Raw genomic sequence first — 21,834 nt, 5'->3', positions numbered from 1 at the left:
TTCTCACCCATGTTCACAATTTTCCCACACAACCATGTGACCTGCAAATGTATGCAAGAAGTAAGGAAATCAGCTCAGAGTTGTATTAAAAATGCAGATATATTTTAAAGGTTGGTGTCCAATAATCTCTTAAGGGCTTTTACAAGGGCAGGAAGGAACACCACGGACAGAAAAAAATGTCGCACACAGGAGGAAGAAGGATATACTGGTAGTTTGAATGTTTCACCTATAGATTTATAATGTGTCAATTTTGAATGGATGTTGTTAATACGAAATTGTAATTGCAAATGTAATTGAGATGAGTAAGCTTTTGGAACACAGAAACAAAGTAAATAACCAAACCATCAATTCTAGCATGTGGGAGGCCACCTGAATTATATAATTCGGCATCTGAATGATTGGGATTAGCAATTGTATTATAATTTGGCATTGTTATAATGAGGCTACTATTGGATTATTGTAATAGAAAACTACGTAATAAGGTATTTCCACCCCCCCAAAAACAATAATTTTTAAGGGCCACAGCAGGTTCCCCAACACTTGTTTAAAAACGTGAGGTAGCAAGGGCAATCCTATGCATGTCTACTCAGGAGTAAATCCCCTTCAGTTTAGTGATACTAAACTAAATTATTGTGATTGCTAAATTACTGCCATTGAGTTATGGCATTGAGCGGGACCAGGGATTTACAGAAGATTGGAAGAAGTATATGAATTATTTGAAGAGCAACCGTAATCAACAAATTACTAGGACTACAAGAAGTTTTGTAAGGAGAAATATACGAAGTGTTACAAAGCAGATAAAGATAGAGATATTGGTTATGAGTTTGAAATGTAATAGGAAAGATAAGAAATGCATACTGAGAAATTGGACTGGAAGATTTTCAGACAGGATGGATGGAAGTCAAAAAAATTGAATAAGATGTAAAAGTATGTTTCATTACTGTTGAAAATGATATGTTAAAAAAACAACTAATAAAAAATTATATATATATTTTACAAAATATAGTTATGGCATTGTTGTTGTTCACTCAGGAGTACCCCAGATGGGCGAGGCATAAATACTAAATTATTATTAAATTATTATTATTATAGCTCACCACCCTCACCTTTCCATTTTTACTTGAAATCTGTATTTACCACGATGGCAACTGCAGAACTGCAGACCCACGTTTGGGAAACTCCTCTTGAGGAGCCCTTTCCCCTTCCCTGACGGAAAAAAAGCAACTCGCCTCAGCGCCTCCCGCGTTTCCCGCCTTTTCCAACGGCCGCCCGCTCGCCTCCCTCACGCGCCCGTTTCCCGCTCGGCGCATGCGCGCGCGGAGGGCCGGCTTCGGAAGAGGGCGGCTCAGCGTGTCTCCCTGCGGAGCCGGAGCGCGCGCGGCGTGAGGACGTGGCGCTTTCCAGCCAATCCGCTCCCAGGCGCTTCCCCTTCGGCTCCTCCCACCCACTCCGCCTTGCCCAGCTAAGGGAAGGGAGGAGGGATGGGGAAGGCGGGGCGTAAGGAGCCGCGAAGGCCAATGGTAAAGCCGCGAGGGAAGGACGGCGGCTTCTGATTGGTTTGCAGGGCCAGGAGGAGGCGGGGCGGGGAGGGTTGGCCTTTGGCGCGGCCGTTTCCGGTCGTCGTGAGGGGGAGAAGCGGAGGGAGCCGAGGCGGCGGCGGCCACGGCGGCAGGAGGGGGAAGGTAACGGGGCCAGCTCGGGAGCGGATAAAGCGGGGAGGCGCGCTCGCACGAGCACGTGCTCCTCCAGAGGAGGGGGGTGTCGCTGCTCTGACCCGGGAGCCGCTTCTGACCCGGGTTCAGATTCACGTGTGAATGCGACCGGGGATGGTCTAGGAAAGCGAGAGCGTTTTTTCCGGGGAAACAAAAGGCTCCCAGTGCCGAGGAGTCTGGACAGCCAAGACGTGCCTCCTTCGGTCCCTTATGATCGCCTCCCGACGGCCTGGGGACTTGCGTGTTTAAGCGCAGGGGCACGGAAGTAGGGTCAGACCCGGGGGCCACCCGGGCCCACGTCTTGTTTTCCTATCCAATGGTCGTCTCTCTCTCTCTCTCTGTGGTGGTCAGCTGCTGTGTCCCGTTTTGTTCTGTATTTGTGTTGTTATTATTATTATTATTATTATTATTATTATTATTATTATTATTATTATTATTATTGCTTGTTAGCCGCCCTGAGCCCGGCCTTGGCTGGGGAGGGCGGGGTATTAATAATAATAATAATAATAATAATAATAATAATACTTTATTCTGCAAAGCACGCTGTGATCTTCGGATGAAGGGCGGCATATAAATTTAATAAACAGCAATAACTGGGCAGTCCGCCAGCGGGGCCTCCCTTGACGTTTTTCCCACCCGATGGAAGTCGTAGCCCAGAACGACTGCAGGGCGCCAGGCCGGGGAAGCTGCTCTACGGCGCCCTTAGGTGTCAATTCTTTTGTCCGCCTGTCAATTTGCCCATCAGTCAGGATTCACCCCACCCTCTAATTTGGTGCTCCGGTTCATCCTGCCTCTGGGCTGCGCAATTGTGATAGGTCTAACAAAATGGTTAGTAAAGACGACTCGAGTCAGGTCTGTCTTTACTAACCATTTTTAAAGGAAAGGGCTTTTCTTTTTAAGGTAAAACGCAGCAAATTTATTAAGTTGCTTGCGGTTTATGAAGTGCCCTTTTCTTGGTTCTGAACCTCCTGTTGATCAGTTTGATCGTGACTTCGCTGAGTGTTTTCTTCTCCTGTGCGTTAAAAAAAATCTACAACATACATATGTATACAGACACGAAGAGAGAAGCATGTAATAAATAAACAAATTAATATAAATAAATGAGGTTATATCAACTCTTACTAGCCACAGTGGCTATGTTCTGCTTGCACTGTTGCAGGCAGTATGCCTCTGAATGACAATAAAGATATTCTTATTCTTATTCTCTTATTCTGAATACCAGTTGCTGCGATTAAAAAGTGAGGAGCATTCAGGCTTGCCCACACTTAGTTTTCCTTTGCTTTCCAGGCAGGTCCACACTTTAAAGTTCTGTATCTGAGCCCACCCACTCCCTTTTTGCCACAGTTTCCCCCCTAAGGAAACCCACTCTTTAAAGCTCAATTGGAGCAAACAGCAGTTCACAAAACCCAAACTGACATTAGCTCTCATGGAGCACTGAAAAGGGTGTGTGTTTTTGCAGGAAAAAGTCGTGTACCTGGAAAGAACAGGGCAAAAGCTAAGTGTGGATAAGTCCTAACTGTTGTACAGCCCTAACTGTTGATCTGCATCTAGTCCGTCTCTGTGAGAACGGGATGCTGGACTTTAGCCTCATCCATTAAACTGGATTTTCTTATGTTTAACCTTCATTGTATAATTACAGACCATTGGCTCATGTAGTCCTGTGTACAGTATTGCTCACTAGGAATGGCAGGGGCTTTGCTGGCCCTCCTTCCCTGAGATGCCCCCTAATTGGGCATTGAATCTTGGACCCTGGGCACTCAGTGTACTCTGTCATTGAGGTACAAGCTCTTCCCAGATGGTTTGGGGTATTTCGAAAGATACAGAACAGTTGACGAATTAGACAAGGAACAACCCAGTGATAACTTGGAATTCAAGGACAGTTTGTTTTGAAGCAAGTATACAGCAAGCATATAGGAACTTCTCTTACTGGGTTTTTTGCTAATTGTCCATCTAGTTCACGTTTTTGTTTGGGCATGATGTGAAAGTTACAGCTACCGAATGTTGGTGTTTTTTTTTTTATTGGGCTGAGGTCCAGCTCTGAGGACCTTCTGGCGGTTGCCTGCGAGAAGTGAGGTTACAGGGAACCAGGCAGAGGGCCTTCTCATTGGTGGCACCCGCCCTGTGGAACGCCCTCCCGTCAGATGTCAAGGAGATAAACAACTACTTGACTTTTAGAAGACAGCTGAAGGCAACCCTGTTTAGGGAGGTTTTTAAGGTTTAATGCTGTATATTTTTTTAATATTCGGTTGGGAGGTGCCCAGAGTGGCTGGGGAAACCCAGCCAGATGTACGGAGTATAAATAAATAATTATATTTATTTGTTTGTTAGTTAGTTAGTTAGTTATAGCTAACATGGCTGCTCTTCTAGAACATATACTGTACATTGAAAGATGCTGATCCTGGGGTAGTGTTGTTTTACTGTTTTTATTCTGTGACTTCCACTCTGGAAACACCAGGTGGTGGTGTGTGTGTGTTTGTGTGTGTGATCTTTTGGAACTGGAGTGAGCAACCTGTGATCTTTCATCATTGACCATTCCGGCTTTGAATCCTAGGAACTGGTGTGCAACAAGATAATTGAGAGAGCTTGGGGATCTCCACTCCTGAGTTAAAAAGAACTTCAATTCAATTCACACATTTTAAACACTTTCATGCCTGCTGTGTCCCTGGCATGGGAAACAGGGAGTGAGAGAGGAAGTGCCACTGAAGGCAGCAACATTTCCAAAGCGCTAGTGTTGTGGTATAACACTGGTGCTCTGCTCATCATAATACAGTGGTACCTCGGGTTAAGTACTTAATTTGTTCTGGAGGTCCGTACTTAACCTGAAACTGTTCTTAACCTGAAGCACCACTTTAGCTAATGGGGCCTCCTGCTGCTGCCACGCCGCCAGAGCACGATTTCTGTTCTCATCCTGAAGCAAAGTTGTTAACCTGAAGCACTATTTCTGGGTTAGCAGAGTCTGTAACCTGAAGCGTATGTAACCTGAAGCGTATGTAACCCGAGGTACCACTGTATACTGTGTGCAGTTTTCACCTGGACTGGCTGGCATGGATTGATCACCTGCACAAACCTTTGTCATTATTTCTCTGACAGTAGCCAGCTATTTATCTGGGCGTGAAGGTAATGGTCTTCTCTAGCAGCTGGTCCTTGGGGATTTTCTCCTTCTGAATGTGGGGGTTTCATTTTTGGTAATCGTGACTGATAGCCCTTGACAGACAAATTCATTCACAGTAGATATAAGATTAAAAACAGCAGCACATTTGTACTTGCTACAGAATCAAGGACACTGTGACATCACCTTCCCCAACCTGGTGTCCTCCGGATGTTCTGGACTACAACTTCCATTGACTGAGGCTGATGAAAGTTGTAGTCCAAAACATCTGGATGGGGAAGGCTGCTCTCTAACATCATGTATATGAGATCCCATACTCTCTTAGTCTGATGTAACAAATTCTTTGGTTTTGTACTCTGAGTCACTAAGAGGTTATAAGGCTATTTTCATCCATAAATGTGCAATCAGTGGGTGTAAAAATCCACTCTTTGATAAAGGTAGCTTGCTTATGTTAAGTGACTCTTTGTGCTCTAAGCTGTTTCAAAAGTGGTTGCCCTGAATTATTCCCATGTTTAGCAGTTGTCCATATTTGCAGGGTATGATAGCACCGTTTGCTATTTTAAGGTCACTCTCAGGCCACTGTACATTGTACACATTGTTGGCAATTGTGAATGACCACCACATCTGGATATATGTTGGCTGTTGCTTAGATCTGTTTCACTCAAGATGAAACAATGGGAGAAGCAGGTTACTTGATGTTAGTATTCTGAGTGCTGTTGGGGGCTTCCTGTGTTCTGGTAACTTGTTCATAAGGTGCTGTTTAAGAATAAGTAGCAGAGGGAAAGAGAACTCGCATTTACTTGAATGAAGCTAATGAAAGTTTGTTTATTTAAGAATACTTCCTTGAAATGTCACCCAGTCATTACTGAAATATTACTGGTTTTATGATTTTCAGAGTCTTGTGTTGTTGGTATTTTGTCCCATTTTATTTTATTGTACAACACTTCAATTGCCTCTGGCTGTGGAGCAGCTAAAAAATCTGAATGGTAATAGTATACAGGATTTTTGTGTGAAGCTAAAGCTAAAGTATTTGATGCTAGTTCTTTAAAATTATATATGCATCCTCCTGGTGCCTAGATATCCGAGATGGTTTTCCAGCCCTAGGCAGGAGGCCAGCTTCTCTCGGACAGAGTCCTTTTTAAGTGTCTGGAGTGTCATGCCACATATAGATAGCTCAGCTGATGAAGTTGACCCTTCCCAGTTACCTCCAGTATTAGAAACTCAGATATATAAGCTAGGCACCAAATAGCTCCTTTAACCAGGGTTACAGTCACCAAAACTGAGTTCCTAGTTGCCATTTTTTGGCCCAGATGGCTCAACAGTCATATTTTTCAATACGACTTTTTGGTTCCTGAAATTCATTCTGATTGTGCAGAAAAAATATAACAGAATTCTGCAGATGCTAGTGTATGAAAACAGTCCCGATCCAAAGAGCCCCAGGCATGCACCTCCAGATGATGGAGACGTTAGGCGCCATCGGAGCATCTTCACTTGGTCGCAAGTGGCCTACAACTGGGTGCAAAATGTGCCTGATGCCTGGCAAATTTTGTTCGCTGCCTGGTGGCTCTTTCAGTACACCAGAAGAGCCCTTCCGGATCAGATAGACCAAAGACCCGTTCAGTTCTTGCAGTTCTAATTAGATGCTTCAGGGAAGGCTACAAGAGATCAGTATCTATATGGCTACTGGATAAGGCACTATTAGCTGAACTCTGAAAGCTTGACCTCCGGCAATGCACACCAATTTCAGTTGAGTGGGCCAATTGCCCATCCTTAAATTGCACCAGTTTTTGTATGCTGTTGTGTGCGCGGTGAGAGGATTACCACGCTGCAATTCTCCCGCAAGCCAGGTTTATGTGTGCTGCCTGTCAAAACTGTTTCTTTAAATACTGTACAAGCCTCCAATCTACTATGTCACGATGAGTTTGGAGCATGTAACATGACAATTGCCACAGCGTGTCTGCCCATCTCTGAGATAAGAGATGCAAAAAGCTTCTGCATCTTGCTTTGTATAGTGATTACCCTCCAATCACTCTGCTCCCCCCCAAAAAAACCCCCCCTATCAACGACCTGTTGTCCGTGTCCCTTAGAATCCCCTCCTTTTTGTGTCATAGCTCAAAATGATGGGTTTGGGGGACAGAAAATTCAAGGTGCAGGCACATTGCAAATTGGATGTGCAATTGAGATTGCTGTCTCCTGTTCTGGGCTGTGCTTTATAGCTCATGGATATAAACAGCTCATTGTGTGAGATACTTGGAGAAACAGGCAATTTGCTTAAGGCATGTGTTTGTGTGCTGGTCTAATATGTTGTGGTTTTAACAGACAGAATAGTCCTAATACCTTGGAAAAAAAGAATTGGAAGTAGGAGTAAGCCAGTTGGAGTCCTCAGCCGGTTTTAGGCAGTGTAGATTTTTTTTTTTTTAACAGAACTGACTTTTCAGAATAAAGAAATCTAAAATTGGATTTACAGATGCATGCCAGTTTTTAATGTTGTTGTTTAGTTGTTTAGTCGTGTCCGACTCTTCGTGACCCCCTGGACCAGAGCATGCCAGGCCCTCCTGTCTTCCACTGCCTCCCGCTGTTTGGTCAAACTCATGCTGGTAGCTTCGAGAACACTGTCCCACCATCTCATCCTCCGTCGTCCCCTTCTCCTTGCGCCCTCCATCTTTCCCAGCACCAGGGTGTTTTCCAGGGAGTCTTCTCTTCTCCTGAGGTGGCCAAAGTCTTGGAGCCTCAGCTTCACGATCTGTCCTTCCAGTGAGCACTCAGGGCTGATTTCCTTCAGAATGGAGAGGTTTGATCTTCTTGCAGTCCATGGGACTCTCAAGAGTCTCCTCCAACACCATAATTCAAAAGCATCCATTCTTTGGCGATCAGCCTTCTTTATGGTCCAGCTCTCACTTCCATACATCACTACTGGGAAAACCATAGCTTGAACTATACAAACCTTTGTTGGCAAGGTGATGTCTCTGCTTTTTAATATGCTGTCTAGGTTTGTCATTGCTTTTAATAATAGCATGTTTTAAAAATGAAATCTGGCCTTAATGTGAGCATAATGGGTTGTATCCAATGCCCTGTGCGCATAGTTCTGCGGGAACTTCCATTCCCTCTCCTCCCTCTGCGCACCCCCAAAATCTGCTCCCTCAACCTTTGTAGCTGATTTTGAGGGTGGGTGAGAAAGGGAAAGGGAAAGGGGAGAGAAAGCTTTGTTGTTTGCCACAACAAAGGGATGTCAGTTGTGCCGGCGCAGCTCGTAAACCTTTTGAACTCGACTTCTGACCCTCTTGTGAAGTCATTTGTTTCATACAAATAGATGGGGGGGGCTGTATGCATGATGCAAATGGATGTATCTCGGATGCAGCTTGACAAGCTTGTGAGCATTATCTAACGCTCTAACAAAGTCAATAAAAGGATATCAGATTGTATAGTTGTGAATCTTTCTCCTCCCAGATCGATATTTCTTTGGTGAAATGGTCAATTTGTCCATAAGCACAGTGTCTCATACTTTCAAAATACAGGCTTCTAAAAGATTTGCATTTAAAGTTTTCCAAAAGAATTTTGCATTCACTAATCTAGCTGCAGTTAATAAATGGAAGGTTGGGTATTTATTGGTTATGTTCTTAATATGAGGAGTAAAATAAGATAGCAGAGCTACTTTTGTGTCTGGTTGTACCAATTGTCCCATCATTTGATTAATTGTTTGAAAAAGCTTTTCCCCCAAAGGGAATAATCTTTGGGCAAAACCACCCCGTGTGTACTAGGGAGCCATGTAAATTTCATTTCTGCCAGCCAAGGTTAGATGTGTTACGATTAATTCTATATATAATTGTTGTGCTCCTTGCAACAAAGTCGGCTAATTATAAATGGACTTCTGTGTAACACCTTGACTTTAAGTTGTCATTAATGGGAAAGCAAAGCTCGCTTGGATACGAGTAGCCAATTCACGAGGAGATTATGTTTGGAGAGGTGTTTTGGGCACGTTCAGTTGCAGGCCCCGGCGCCAGTGGCGTATGCCTGGAAGGCAAGTTTAACAAGAGACTTTCATTGTTGGCAAAATATCACTGATGTTTGCCACTTCAGTATGCGTAGGAATAGGCCTGGCTGTTTTGCCAGAAAAGTTCCTGACCTATTCTGCTTTCTATCCCCAGGCAATGCCATAACACACTTGGCCCCTTGTAAAAGGAAGTGTTTGTGTGTGTCATGGGCTTGCCTGGGCTTGTAGAAGGCTGAAAAGTCTTGACCAGTGTAACTTTCACGAGATTTTATGAACTAAGGGAGAAAGTGTGTTTGTCAAAATGAGTGTGAGTTTGCATCAGAAGGGGTATGTCACAGGACCAGGGTCACAAAAAGATAACCAGAAATGCCTGGAGGACATGGGAACACTAAAATGTATTGGATATTCTACTCCAAGTAAACCCATTGAAAGTGATAGATGTGATTTACTTAGGTCCATTAAATTTAATGCAGTGGTGGCCAAACTTGCCCCTCCAGCTGTTTTGGGACTACAACTCCCATCATCCCTGGCTAGCAGGACCAGTGTTCAGGGATGATGGGATTTGTAGTCCCAAAACAGCTGGAGGGCCAAGTTTGGCCATCACTGATTTAATGGGTCTGCTACTCTTAAGTAGAACCTGGTTGGAGGCAAGCCATTTGAAAAAAATTTCATTGTTTCCATTAAATCTGTTCTATGTTTTTAGCAGTTCTTGTTTTTATCTGTAAGCCACATTGAGTCCTGTTAGAGAAAAAGGTGGATGATGATGATAGAGTGCTTGTAAGGTGGGGACTGTGGTCCAAGGAAAGGCAGGGCAGCAGAGTTTTGAGCTCTGCAGAGCTCCAGGTCAGCGAAAGTTGTGAATGGTGTGCTCCATACATTTTGGTTGGTCTTGGTTTCTGGGCGTAATTGGTGCTGTCCAGGAGAGTGGAGCCATCTTTCTGAAAGTCACATGGGGCTGAGGAGGTGCTTCCTCTGAAGTCCAACGCGTGTGCAGGGACAAACCGCTCTCCCACTCCCTCAGCAACCATATTCAGAAATGGAGGATGCATACCAGGTCCTAGGTTCAATCCCTGGCCTTTCCAATTGCAGAATTGTACGTCGCAGGGAAAAGGGATGCGGGTGGCGCTGTGGGTTAAACCGCAGAGCCTAGGACTTGCCGATCAGAAGGTCGGCGGTTCGAATCCCCGCGATGGGGTGAGCTCCCGTTGCTCGGTCCCTGCTCCTGCCAACCTAGCAGTTCGAAAGCACGTCAAAGTGCAAGTAGATAAATAGGTACCGCTCCGGTGGGAAGGTAAATGGCGTTTCCGTGCATTGCTCTGGTTCGCCAGAAGCGGCTTTGTCATGCTGGCCACATGACCCAGAAGCTGTACGCCGGCTCCCTCGGCCAGTAAAGCGAGATGAGCCCTGCAACCCCAGAGTTGGTCACAACTGGACCTAATGGTCAGGGGTCCTTTTACTTACCTTCAACTCGCAGGGAAAGGCACCTTTGCCTGAGATTCTGGAGAGCCACTGCTGAGCCAATGTTGGCAGTACTGAACAGGAGCCGCAAACTGACTCTGTACATAAGGCAGAAGAGACATCTTACATAATGTGCCGCTGGAATGCTTAGCTCACAGGGCCAGATAAAACTGTAATTGGACTTTCCGACTTCTCTGAAAAATGTTTTACATTACTAGGGAGCCAGCCCCCTGAGACCTTCCGGCCCTGTTTCTTTCAGATTAAAAGACTGCTTGGGTTGCAGTGAGGCATGCGCAGAGGTTTCTCACGTTAGTTTTCCTTGCGTCAATTCCACACAGGCCTTCATGAGGTATTGTGGTGGCTCATTCTGGAACAGGGGAGCTATAGGGAGCCCTGTGGCCTATGCAGAGCTAGCTCTGCAGCTATCCGAAGGGTGGTGGAGGAAGATGCGCTATAAATAGTTTAAAGTCTTGCTACTGGAATGCAAGTTGCATAGAACCCCTTCGAGCGCATCGCGTACATAGAATATATACGATGGCTTTGGCAGCAGGTAGGGGTTTGAATCTCTCCCCCATAATCTTAAGCGTTTGCCAGAACAGCTTGGTGACTCTGATCCCCTCCTCTCTTTTCCCTGTGATGTGATTTTTCTCCCTGGGCTGGGTGAGACTATAAATTGTGTATCTCTTTATGCATGGAGCTGTTGAAATTCCATAACGGTGAGCAAATTCTGTACTGCCACAGTGTTTTGTAGTTGGCAGGAAAACACTCCCCTTCAGTTCTCAGATGGCTCTTGCCTGATGACATTTTTATTATCATTTTAGGTTAGGTGAGCATTTCCTAGCTGCTTTAGGTATGTCACAAAAAGAGGAGATTGTTATTATTAGTGTTCTTCATTGCGGAATCTTCCTTCAAGATGGAATTTCACAACATTGCAGAGGGAGTTCTTCTTAAGCCTAAAAAAGAACGTAACATAGCACCAGCATTGAATTCCAAAAGGGCTTACTCAGTTGTGCTGAATACTTTCCTGAAGCTTACGAATCTGCAAGCAAATTCTCCATAGGCTGTACACCTATGATGCTATGATAGATTAAATGAGCATTGAACAGCAGCATGCCGTGTGCGGAGAAGTCACAGGCTAGTCTAGATGCTGAAAACATTCTTACTAGGTGTGGGCCAAGGATACAGGGAGTCCACTCAAACATATGCTGAAAGTGTAAAACAGGGGTCAGCAAACTTTTTCAGCAGGGGGCCGGTCCACTGTCCCTCAGACCTTGTGGGGGGCCGGGCTATATTTTTTGTGGAAAAATGAACGAATTCCTATGCCCCACAAATAACCCAGAGATGCATTTTCAATAAAAGGACATATTCTACTCATGTAAAAACACGCTGATTCCCGGACCATCCGTGGGCTGGATTGAGAAGGCGATTGGGCCAGATCCGGCCCCCGGGCCTTAGGTTGCCTACCCATGGTGTAAAGAAAAGAAAGGCACTTTCTATCATATGTGGTGGTCCTGTAAAAGTCTTCTGGGAAATGATTTATAATGAATTGAAGAAAATGTTTAAGATAACCTTTAGTAAAAAACCGGAAGCTTTTCTTTTAGGGATTATGAATTTAGAGATTCTGAAGGACCTTAAAAATTTGCTTTTGTATGCCACAACCGCAGTCAAAATGGTGTTTGCCCGGAAGTGGAAATAAGATGCTATACCAACTAAGGAAGAGTGGCTGATTAAATTGATGGACTATGCCAAATGGCAAAACTGATGGGTGTAATATGAAACCGGGGGGGGGGGGGAATGATTAAAGAATGGGAAAATTTGTAGAATATCTGAAAGGTTCAGGGATGCAAATAAGTTCATTAGTAGGATTAACTTAAGTCAAACAGTTAAAAATATAACTAAGATAAAAGGAAGAAAAAATGGAGTAAAGTGTTAAAAATCTAAAGTAGAAAAGGAAACACAAAAGGGGGGGGAGGGAAGTCAGATATGTACCGTAATTGTATTCAAAATATGTGTTTGTAAGGTGTACTTGTAATCATGTGAAATCAGGTTTGTAAGGTGTACTTGTAATCATGATAATATATGCTACAGGGAGTCCAGGAAGGCAGAACTGGAAATGAATGGATTATGGCGGAGGCAGAGTTGAGAGAAGGAGGGGCCAATAAAAAAGCACCTGTGTCTTTATTCTGTGTTCCTGCTTCTTTCTGTCCTCTGCCTCCTTCAGTTTCCACCTGTCAGCCAGTGCTGTATCCTTAGAAACATAGAATTGTAGAGTTGGAAGGGTCCACAAGGTCATCTAGTCCAACCCCCTGCAATACAGGGATCTTTTGCCCAACGTGGGGCTCGAACCCACAACACTGAGATTAAGAAGTGGCATGCTCTGCCAACGGAGTTACCTTCCTTCCCTCCGCTCAGCCTTTGCCAATCTAGTGACCTCCAGGTGTTTTGGACTACAACATCGATCAACTCCAGCCAGCTGATGGCAAAGGCTGCTTTTGCAAGCCTGTATCTTCCTCCTTCCTAGAATCATAGAATCATAGAATCCTAGAGTTGGAAGAGACCACAAGGGCCATCGAGTCCAACCCCCTGCCAAGCAGGAAACACCATCAGAGCACTCCTGACATATGGTTGTCAAGCCTCTGCTTAAAGACCTCCAAAGTAGGAGACTCCACCACACTCCTGGGCAGCAAATTCCACTGTCAAACAGCTCTTACTGTCAGGAAGTTCTTCCTAATGTTTAGGTGGAATCTTCTTTCTTGTAGTTTGGATCCATTGCTCCGTGTCCGCTTCTCTGGAGCAGCAGAAAACAACCTTTCTCCCTCCTCGATGTGACATCCTTTTATATATTTGAACATGGCTATCATATCACCCCTTAACCTCCTCTTCTCCAGGCTAAACATGCCCAGCTCCCTTAGCCGTTCCTCATAAGGCATCATTTCCAGGCCTTTGACCATTTTGGTTGCCCTCCTCTGGACACGTTCCAGTTTGTCAGTGTCCTTCTTGAATTGTGGTGCCCAGAACTGGACACAGTACTCCAGGTGAGGTCTGACCAGAGCAGAATACAGTGGCACTATTACTTCCCTTGATCTAGATGCTATACTCCTATTGATGCAGCCCAGAATTGCATTGGCCTTTTTAGCTGCCGCGTCACACTGTTGGCTCATGTCAAGTTTGTGGTCAACCAAGACTCCTAGATCCTTTTCACATGTAAGATCCTTTTCACATGTAAGTTCTCTTGTCCTAATGGAGGGTCACTTGGGACCCTGGGACAGAGGAGCAGTGTGCAGTTTGCAGCAGAGGGGTGGATGAAAAAGGGAGCTTCTGGAGGCATGATCAGAATGAACTAGCCAAGTCTTTGGCTGTAGTTCTCTAGTTCTAAACACCTACACAGCCAATAAGACATGACTTCCGTTCTTTGTAGTTTCAGAATTGCCTGTTTGCAGGAGGGCAGTGTGGTCAGTTACATTTAGCTTAACCCAACTAGTGTGTGCCTGGCTAGTTGTTGATGCCTCTATGCCATGAGAAAATAATAGACTCAGGGTTCATATGGGCACATTCAACCTGGTAATCACAAATGCCATCACTTCTTGCTAATTAAGACAAGTGGTATCATCCAGCCAGCTAATTATAACGTCCTTTTTCTGCAGTTGGAAGCGTCTAGTAGAAGGGCAATTGCAGGGCGTGACTGATGGTCCCCACAGGAAGCCTGAAGACCTTCAGCTTCAAACAAGCTAACTGTTGCCCCTGTGTTTAATTTCCCAAGGATATCACCATGGTTGTGGCTGTTCGGCAGGTCGTTTTGTACCTGTCCCTGTGGACCGCCTGCGTTCTGAGCAAACCCACCGAGAAGAAGGATCGCATCCACCACGAACCTCAGCTCAGCGACAAGGTCCATGACGATGCACAGAACTTCGACTATGACCACGATGCCTTCCTGGGTGCAGATGAGGCCAAGACCTTTGACCAGCTGACGCCAGAAGAGAGCAAGGAGAGGCTGGGGTAAGGAAACCTTGATGGTTTTCACATAGGAAGGCTGCTTGGGGGGTGACTCAGATCCACTGCAGCCTGTTGTGTGCCTTCCCCACAAGCCAGATCCCATGGGGCTCTGATGCACAGTCCAGCTAAGCAACTGTCCTTGCCTTTAGACCATGGGTAGGGAGCTTGTAGCCTTCCAGGTATTGTGGGATTCTCACCATTTACCATGCTACCTGCAGCTGGTAGATGTTGGAGCCCAACCGCACCTGAAAATCCTCAAGTTACCCATTCCTCCTTTAGACAGACTTGCAGCCCAAAGCTAGCGACTTTTTCTCAGAAGTAAGCTGGCATGAATTAAACGGAAATTATTCCCAGGTCAGTATCTACAGAGTTACGGCAGGCGTGAGGAGCCTTTGACCTAGATGTTGCCGAACAACAACTCCCATCATCCTTGGCCATCAGCCACGCTTTCTGGTACTGATGGGAGTTGTAGTTCAGCAACACCTTGAAGGCCAAAGGTTCCCCAAAGATTACATTGAAATCTGTGCAGGTGCATCTTGTTATTAAGTGCCCCTTAAGTTGCTGATTGGGACGCAGGTGGTGCTGTGAGTTAAGCCACAGAGCCTAGGACTTGCCGATCAGAAGGTCGGCGGTTCAAATCCCCGCGATGAGGTGAGCTCCCGTTGCTCGGTCCCTGCTCCTGCCCGCCTAGCAGTTTGAAAGCACAAAGTGCAAGTAGATAAATACTGGCGGGAAGGTAAATGGCGTTTCCGTGCGCTGCTCTGGTTCGCCAGAAGCGGCTTAATCATGCTGGCCACATGACCCGGAAGCTGTATGCCGGCTCCCTCGGCCAATAAAGCGAGACGAGTGCCGCAACCCCAGAGTCGGCCACGACTGGACCTAATGGTCAGGGGTCCCTTTACCTTTTACTGAGTTGCTGATTAACAGTACAGTTGTACCTTGGTTCACGAACACCTTGCGAGTCGAACGTTTTGGCTCCCGAACGCCGCAAACCCGGAAGTGAGTGTTCCAGTTTGTGAACGTTCTTTGGAACCCGAATGTCTGACGCGGCTTCTGATTGGCTGCAGGAGGTTTCTTTCCTTGTGGGTCGGGTTTCAGTTAAATCCCTCACCAGCATGCTTTGATGCAAGTGGAGGATAGCGAAGGGGTGGAGAACAGCCCAACTGTAACGCCTGGCCCTCGAGAGCTTGCCTGTTAGTGGGTCAGGTGTCAAGGAAAAGAATCTGACACTCCGCAAAGGAAATGTGTTTCCTGCAGCCAATCGGAAGCCGTGCCTTGGTTTCCAAACGTTTTGGAAGTCGAACAGACCTCCAGGATGGATTCCGTTCGACTTCCAAGGTACCACTGTTAATAAATTTGTGCCCACGGCGAGAGTCTTGACCAGGGCCCTGGAGTTCATGCCGAGGAGAATAGCAGTGCTAATACCGTAACTTGCTTGATCACATTTGTTCAAATTAGCTCCTCAAGAAAGCTGTGACCTTGATGGGGCTAGTGGCTCTCCCTCGGCAGTGCAGTGGGAAATGCCTTGCCCCGCACCTTGCAACCCCCACCCACCCCGTGGCCCAAGTGTCAAGTAACAGGAGTGACAGCTGTGGTTATATTTGGCTGAGCATTCTTACGCTTCTGCTGCTCCAGACTTGGGAAAAGCTCTCCTTGGGAAATAAATCATGCAAGTTTGCCCCGTTAGCCCCTCACTGTCGAGACTTTCTGAACGTGCCACACCGCTGTGGGGGCCTTGGCCAAAGAGCCTGGTTGTTTGTCCAGCCCAGCACAGTAGTACAGGCTTGCATCACTTCCGTGACATTCTCGTTTGTGCCAGAAAATTGATTCAAGATTTTTTCCCCTTTCTCTGGCAGCTGTGAGCAGGGTGCTGCTGTGTTGTTCCAACAGGCAGGTGCCCATTAGGGTCAGGGCAAGAAGAAGGGTATCCAGACTGTCACCCACCAGTTTTGAATTGTGCTTAGAAACGTCCTGGGAGCCAATGGAGGTCTTTCTCGACCGGTGTTATATGGTCTCGGCAGCCGCTCCCAGTCACCAGTCTAGCTGCCGCGTTCTGGATTAGTTGTAGTTTCCGGGTCACCTTCAAAGGTGCATGTGGCACCCTACACTCACACACAAGCAGGGTTCGAGCAAAGCCAGTAGGTCTAGCAGAAATTTGGGCCGAGCACTCCAGTTCACGTTACATCACAGGAACACTCTCCAGAGCAGCTGTCTGCGCTGGCAAGGGCTGATGGGAAGGCTGCTCTAGAGTAGCAGGATGTGTGTCCTGCTGTTCAGGCGAGTCGTCGTCGTCTAGTTAGGGCAGGCAGGTTGCAGGCGACTTTTCTAGGACTCACGCCTCTTGCCCAGAATTGCCACCTCGTTCGACCTTTCCTTGTGGGTCGGGTTTCAGTTAAATCCCTCACCAGCATGCTTTGATGCAAGTGGAGGATAGCGAAGGGGTGGAGAGCAGCCCAAGTGTAACGCCTGGCCCTCGAGAGCTTGCCTGTTAGTGGGTCAGGTGTCAAGGGAAAGAATCTGACACTCCACAAAGGAAATGTGTTTTTAACACAGTACAAAGGTAGCATGCGTTTACCTTGGAGTTTCAAAACCAGCCGTCACCACCGCCACCCTTGCCTCCATCTTGGCTGCTTTTTGAGCTTCTCAGCGGAGGTGGCAGCTGCAGCCCTTTCCCTCCTTTTCCCTAGCTCTGTCCTCCCGGACTCAACTCGCTTTATTGATTCCCAGCAGCTGCTGCTGTGACTGGAGATCCCTGGGGCAGCTGCCTGGAGCAAGGAGGAAGCCTTTCTGTGTGTGTCTGAGTGGCTTTCCTTGCCTCAGGGCTCCTGAGACCAGGGCTGTTAAATGCAAGTTAATGTTTAAAGTCGATTTAATTGTGCCAAATAATGGGTTGCATCTGGCAGGATCTGGTTCCGTGCTTTCATGGCGTTACAGGCCAGGTCCTTGGTTACTGCTGGATGTGCGGGGAGGTGGGCTGTCGTGAGAGGTCCATATAAATTGCTGAGGGTTTCAGAGGCCACTGGGCCTCAAAGATGAGCAGCTGCCACACTGCTGTTGAACAAGGCTGTCAAACACTAGAGCTTCAGTCTGTTCCTTCCGAATACAGTGGTACCTTGGTTCTGAAACTTAATCCGTTCCGGAAGCCCGTTCCAAAACCAAAGTGTTCCAAAACCAAGGTGCGCTTTCCCATAGAAAGCAAAATGGATTAATCCATTCCAGACTTAAAAAAAGCCCTAAAACAGCAATTTAACATGAATTTTACTATCTAACGAGACCACTGAGCCATAAAATGAAATAATCAATGTTCTGTACTATAAAATAAATAAGATGATAAAAATTAAAATTAATTTTTTTCTTACCCTCACTGATAATAGTCATTGTTTGGATGGGGGGGGGCTTTTATCCATTTCCGCAGTCACACAATCAACCAATCATAAAATGAAAAACAAGCCACAGACACAAAAATGAAAAAAGCCACAGAAACAAAAATGCAAAAAACCCAGGAAAAACAAAACACCAAATATCACCTCAGAACACTGCAGTCAGAAATGGAAGGTTTTAATTACGATTGTGGGGGACTGAAATTTGCTGCTTAAGGGTAAAAACGGGACAAAAAAAGCCTTATTTATGATGGAGGGGGGACTGAAATTTGCTGCTTAAGGTTAAAACTGAAGGAAGGAAGCCTTAATTGCTACGCGGGGGACTCAAATAAGCTGTGCAACAGTGAAAACGGAAGCTCAGGAGCACGTTTGGCTTCCGAGGCAAAGTTCGAAAACTGGAACACCTACTTCCGGGTTTGCAGTGTTCGGGTTCTGAGTTGTTCAGGAACTAAGCTGTTCAAAAACCAAGGTACCACTGTACAGAAGAGGGCAGGGAAGGGGTGTTGGTTGCAGCCCCCAATCCTCCCTGACTGTTGACCATACTGGCTGTGGTTGAAGGGAGTCCCAGCAAGAAAAGGTGGCTACAGGTGCCCTCTCCCTGGTAGCATAAGGGCTCTTGCTCCTCCCAGTGTTGGGTTGCCCCATAAAGCTAAAGGGTAAAGGAACCCCTGACCGTTAGGTCCAGTTGTGGCCGACTCTGGGGTTGTGGCGCTCATCTCGCTTTACTGGCTGACGGAGCCGGCATACAGCTTCCGGGTCATGTGGCCAGCATGACTAAGCCGCTTCTGGTGAACCAGAGCAGCACACGGAAACGCCATTTACCTTCCTGCCGGAGCGGTACCTATTTATCTACTTGCGCTTTGACGTGCTTTCGAACTGCTAGGTTGGCAGGAGCAGGGACCGAGCAACGGGAGCTCACCCCATTGCGGGGATTCGAACCGCCGACCTTCTGATCGGCAAGTCCTAGGCTCTGTGGTTTAACCCACAGCGCCACGAGGGAGCCGCCGTTTGTCCGCAGACAGCTTCCGGGTCATGTGGCCAGCATGGCTAAGCCGCTTCTGGTGAATCAGAGCAGCGCACAGAAATGCTGTTTACCTTCCTGTCGGAGCAGTACCTATTTATCTGCTTGCACTTGATGTGCTTTCGAACGCTAGGTGGGCAGGAGCTGGGACCAAACAACGGGAGCTCACCCCATCGCGGGGATTCGAACCACCAGCCTTCTGATCGGCAAGCCCTAGGCTCTGTGGTTTAGACCACAGCACCACCCGCGTTCCTACTGGGTTGCCCCATAGACGTTGCCAAACAGGGCACATGACCCCCCCCCCCCGGGTAGGCCCAGGAATTTAATTTACTTTTGTCTCTTTTAACTCTTGCCGGCTTTTTCTGCATTTCCTACAGAAAGATTGTAAGTAAAATAGATGAAGACAAGGACGGGTTTGTAACTCCCGAAGAGCTAAAAGACTGGATTAAATTTGCCCAAAAGCGCTGGATTTACGAGGATGTAGAGCGTCAGTGGAAGGGGCACGACCTCAATGAGGACGGGCTCATTTCCTGGGAAGAGTATAAAAATGCCACCTACGGCTACATCTTAGGTAGGTCCCCCGCTCTTGGGGCAACCGCTTTCTGGAGCCCGGCGTCTTGAAACTTGCTTGTTTTGTCTTGTAGAATGATTGTAAGTAAAATAGACACGGATAAGGATGGGTTTGTGACCGAGGGGGAGCTGAAGGCCTGGATTAAGAAGGCGCAGAAGAAGTACGTGTATGACAATGTAGAGCACCAGTGGCAGGAGTATGACATGAACCAAGATGGCTTAATCTCCTGGGATGAGTACAGAAACGTGACCTATGGCACTTACCTGGGTAAGAGGCAAGTTGCCAGAGCCGCAGTCATCCTGATCTCCTGCCAATAAAGCAGGAAAGGGGGTGGGCGGGCAGGGTGGTCTTGCAGGCCATGGGAAACCTGAATTGCCTAATGATTTAGAGCTGGGGCCTGATGCGCCTCTGCTGATAGAATCAGCGTTCAAAACTCGCCAGGCACATTTTGCACCTGGCTATCAGTAAAAATGCCCGGATAGCGCCTGACGTCGCCACCATCTGGAGCTGCGTGCCTGGAGATCTTTGGATCTTGGCAGTTTTCGCACACCAGCAACACACCTTGCAGAATTCTGTCCGTTATACTTTAGCTGCACAGTCAGGAACCAAAAAGTCACATTGAGAAATACGACTTTTGAGCCACCTGGCCCCAAAATGGCAACCAGGCATTCAGTTTGGGCGACCATAACCCTAATTTAAGGAGCCATTTGGTGCCTAGCTTTATATATCTGAGTTTCTAACACAGGATAGAATCCCATGTTATGGGAGAGGTAGCAGTTCTCTCCTTGGAAAATGGTCCCTTGCTAACTTACATTGAGGAGGCGCAAAAAGCCCTAGAAGTCTTGGAACTTGACTGGAGATGCGTCTTCTCACCTCTGCTTCATTGATAAATACAGCATAGCGACGTGGTCTTAATGGTAACTCTCTTGAGTGCTACCACCGGCTGTAAATGTTAAATCTCCTGTTGTGTTTGAGCTCTTCAAGGCCTTTGCCTAAGAAAGGAGGGGAGCATCCTGGGAATAGAATAGAATAAAATTTATTATTTATACCCTGCCCATCTGGCTGGGCTTCCCCAGCCACTCTGGGCGGCTTCCAACAAAGTATTAAAATACAGTAGTTTGTTAAACATTAAAAGGTTCCCTAAAGAGGGCTGCCTTCAGAGGTATTCTAAAAATCTGGTAGTTCTTCTCTTTGACATCTGGTGGGAGGGTGTTCCACAGGGCGGGTGCCACCACCGAGAAGGCCCTCTGCCTGGTTCCCTGTAACCTGGCTTCTCGCAGTGAGGGAACCACCAGAAGGCCCTCGGCGCTGGACCTCAGTGTCTGGGCAGAACGATGGGGGTGGAGAGAAGCCCCCCAGAGGTTGTGTTGGACTCGCGGCTCCCCCAAGCCCCAGCTGCCACAGCCAGTGGTCACATAGTCCAGGAGCATCTTGAGGGTCACGGGTATCCCCAACCCTGGCCCAGGAGCCCGCCGTTCCCGTTTGCAGAGGAGGAAATGCCACTCAGTGCAAGGCTAACTTCTGGGTTCAGCTGCAGTGCCCAGGAACTCACCACTCTGCAATGTGGGACGGGGGTCTTTCAAAAAACCTCTTCACTAGCATTGACCCAAACCATTCTTCTCCATGCTGGTGCCCTCCAGATCTTTGGGACTACAACTCCCATCAGCCCTTGCTAGCACGTCCATGCTGCCTACGGCTGATGGAAGTTGTAGTCCGCACTGTCTGGATGGCACCAGGTTGGGGGGGGGGAGCTAGTGTGTAAAGCTCCGAGCCTATTGCAAACACACCTTCCTGCTTATCCTGCATTCCCTGACTTGACTTGGGAAAAGAGCCTTCATTGTTGCAATATAGCATGTTGCTCTGGGCTTTTACTTTAATTTTGATACTCAGATAATAAATTTTCTTTTATGTATCTCTAGCAGTTGGTTTGAAATGAAATACCGTATTTTTTGCTCTATAACACGCACCCGACCATAACACGCACGTAGTTTTTAGAGGAGGAAAATCCGTAGGCATGCCACCCGTAGGCATTCCCTCCATAACACGCACAGACATTTCCCCTTACTTTTTAGGAGGAAAAAAGTGAGTGTTATGGTGCAAAAAATACGGTAATTGCTGTGGTTAAAATATACCGTATTTTTCAGTCCATAAGATGCACTTTTTTCTTCCTAAAAAGTAAGGGGAAATGTCTGTGGTCTTATGCAGCGAATGTGTGGTCCCTGGAGCCCAGGGGCGAAAAGCAGATCTTGCTTTTTTTCCCCCCGAAAGAGGGAAGGGGGTGTTGAAACAAAGCGCTGATCGGTAAGCGTTCAGAGAGATAAGGCTGCTGATAAAGGAGGCTGCCAGGGGAGGAGGGGGAGGTAAAGACTGTGAACTTGCAAGGAGAGGAGACAGGAATACCAAAGCAATGAGAGAAATTAGAAGAAAAGGAGGAGCAAAAAACTGCTCCAGCTAAGGAAAAGACACTAAGGCGAACAAGAGGGAAGGGAGTGTTGAAAGGAAGCAGCTGATCCGTAAGCGATCGGGGGGGAGATAAGGGACTCTAGAGATAAAGGAGGCTGCCTGGGAGGGGGGAGGTAAAAGCCAAGGATCCTCAGGA

At 46.9% G+C, this 21,834-nt stretch overlaps 1 protein-coding gene across 2 annotated transcripts in view; it reads left to right on the top strand.

Annotated features, from left to right (window-relative positions):
- Positions 1-1,591: 1,591 nt before the first annotated feature.
- Positions 1,592-21,834, top strand: part of CALU (calumenin) — a 28,823-nt gene continuing 8,580 nt past the window's right edge. Inside the window, exons 1-3 of one of the 2 annotated variants that reach the window (XM_081210461.1) lie at positions 1,592-1,682; positions 14,031-14,266; positions 19,309-19,502. In XM_081210461.1, the coding sequence (XP_081066587.1) occupies positions 14,040-14,266; positions 19,309-19,502 (421 nt within the window). In that variant the 5' untranslated portion in view covers positions 1,592-1,682; positions 14,031-14,039. Of the gene's footprint in view, positions 1,683-14,030; positions 14,267-19,041; positions 19,236-19,308; positions 19,503-21,834 lie in introns of both variants that reach the window. The other variant, XM_081210460.1, reaches the window with a different exon arrangement.

Source organism: Podarcis bocagei (genome assembly GCF_964188305.1).
Source record: "Podarcis bocagei genome assembly, chromosome: 10".
NCBI classification, from domain to species: Eukaryota; Metazoa; Chordata; class Lepidosauria; order Squamata; family Lacertidae; genus Podarcis; species Podarcis bocagei.
Note: the sequence above shows the minus strand (reverse complement) of the source record. Positions and strands in the feature narration are given on the sequence as shown.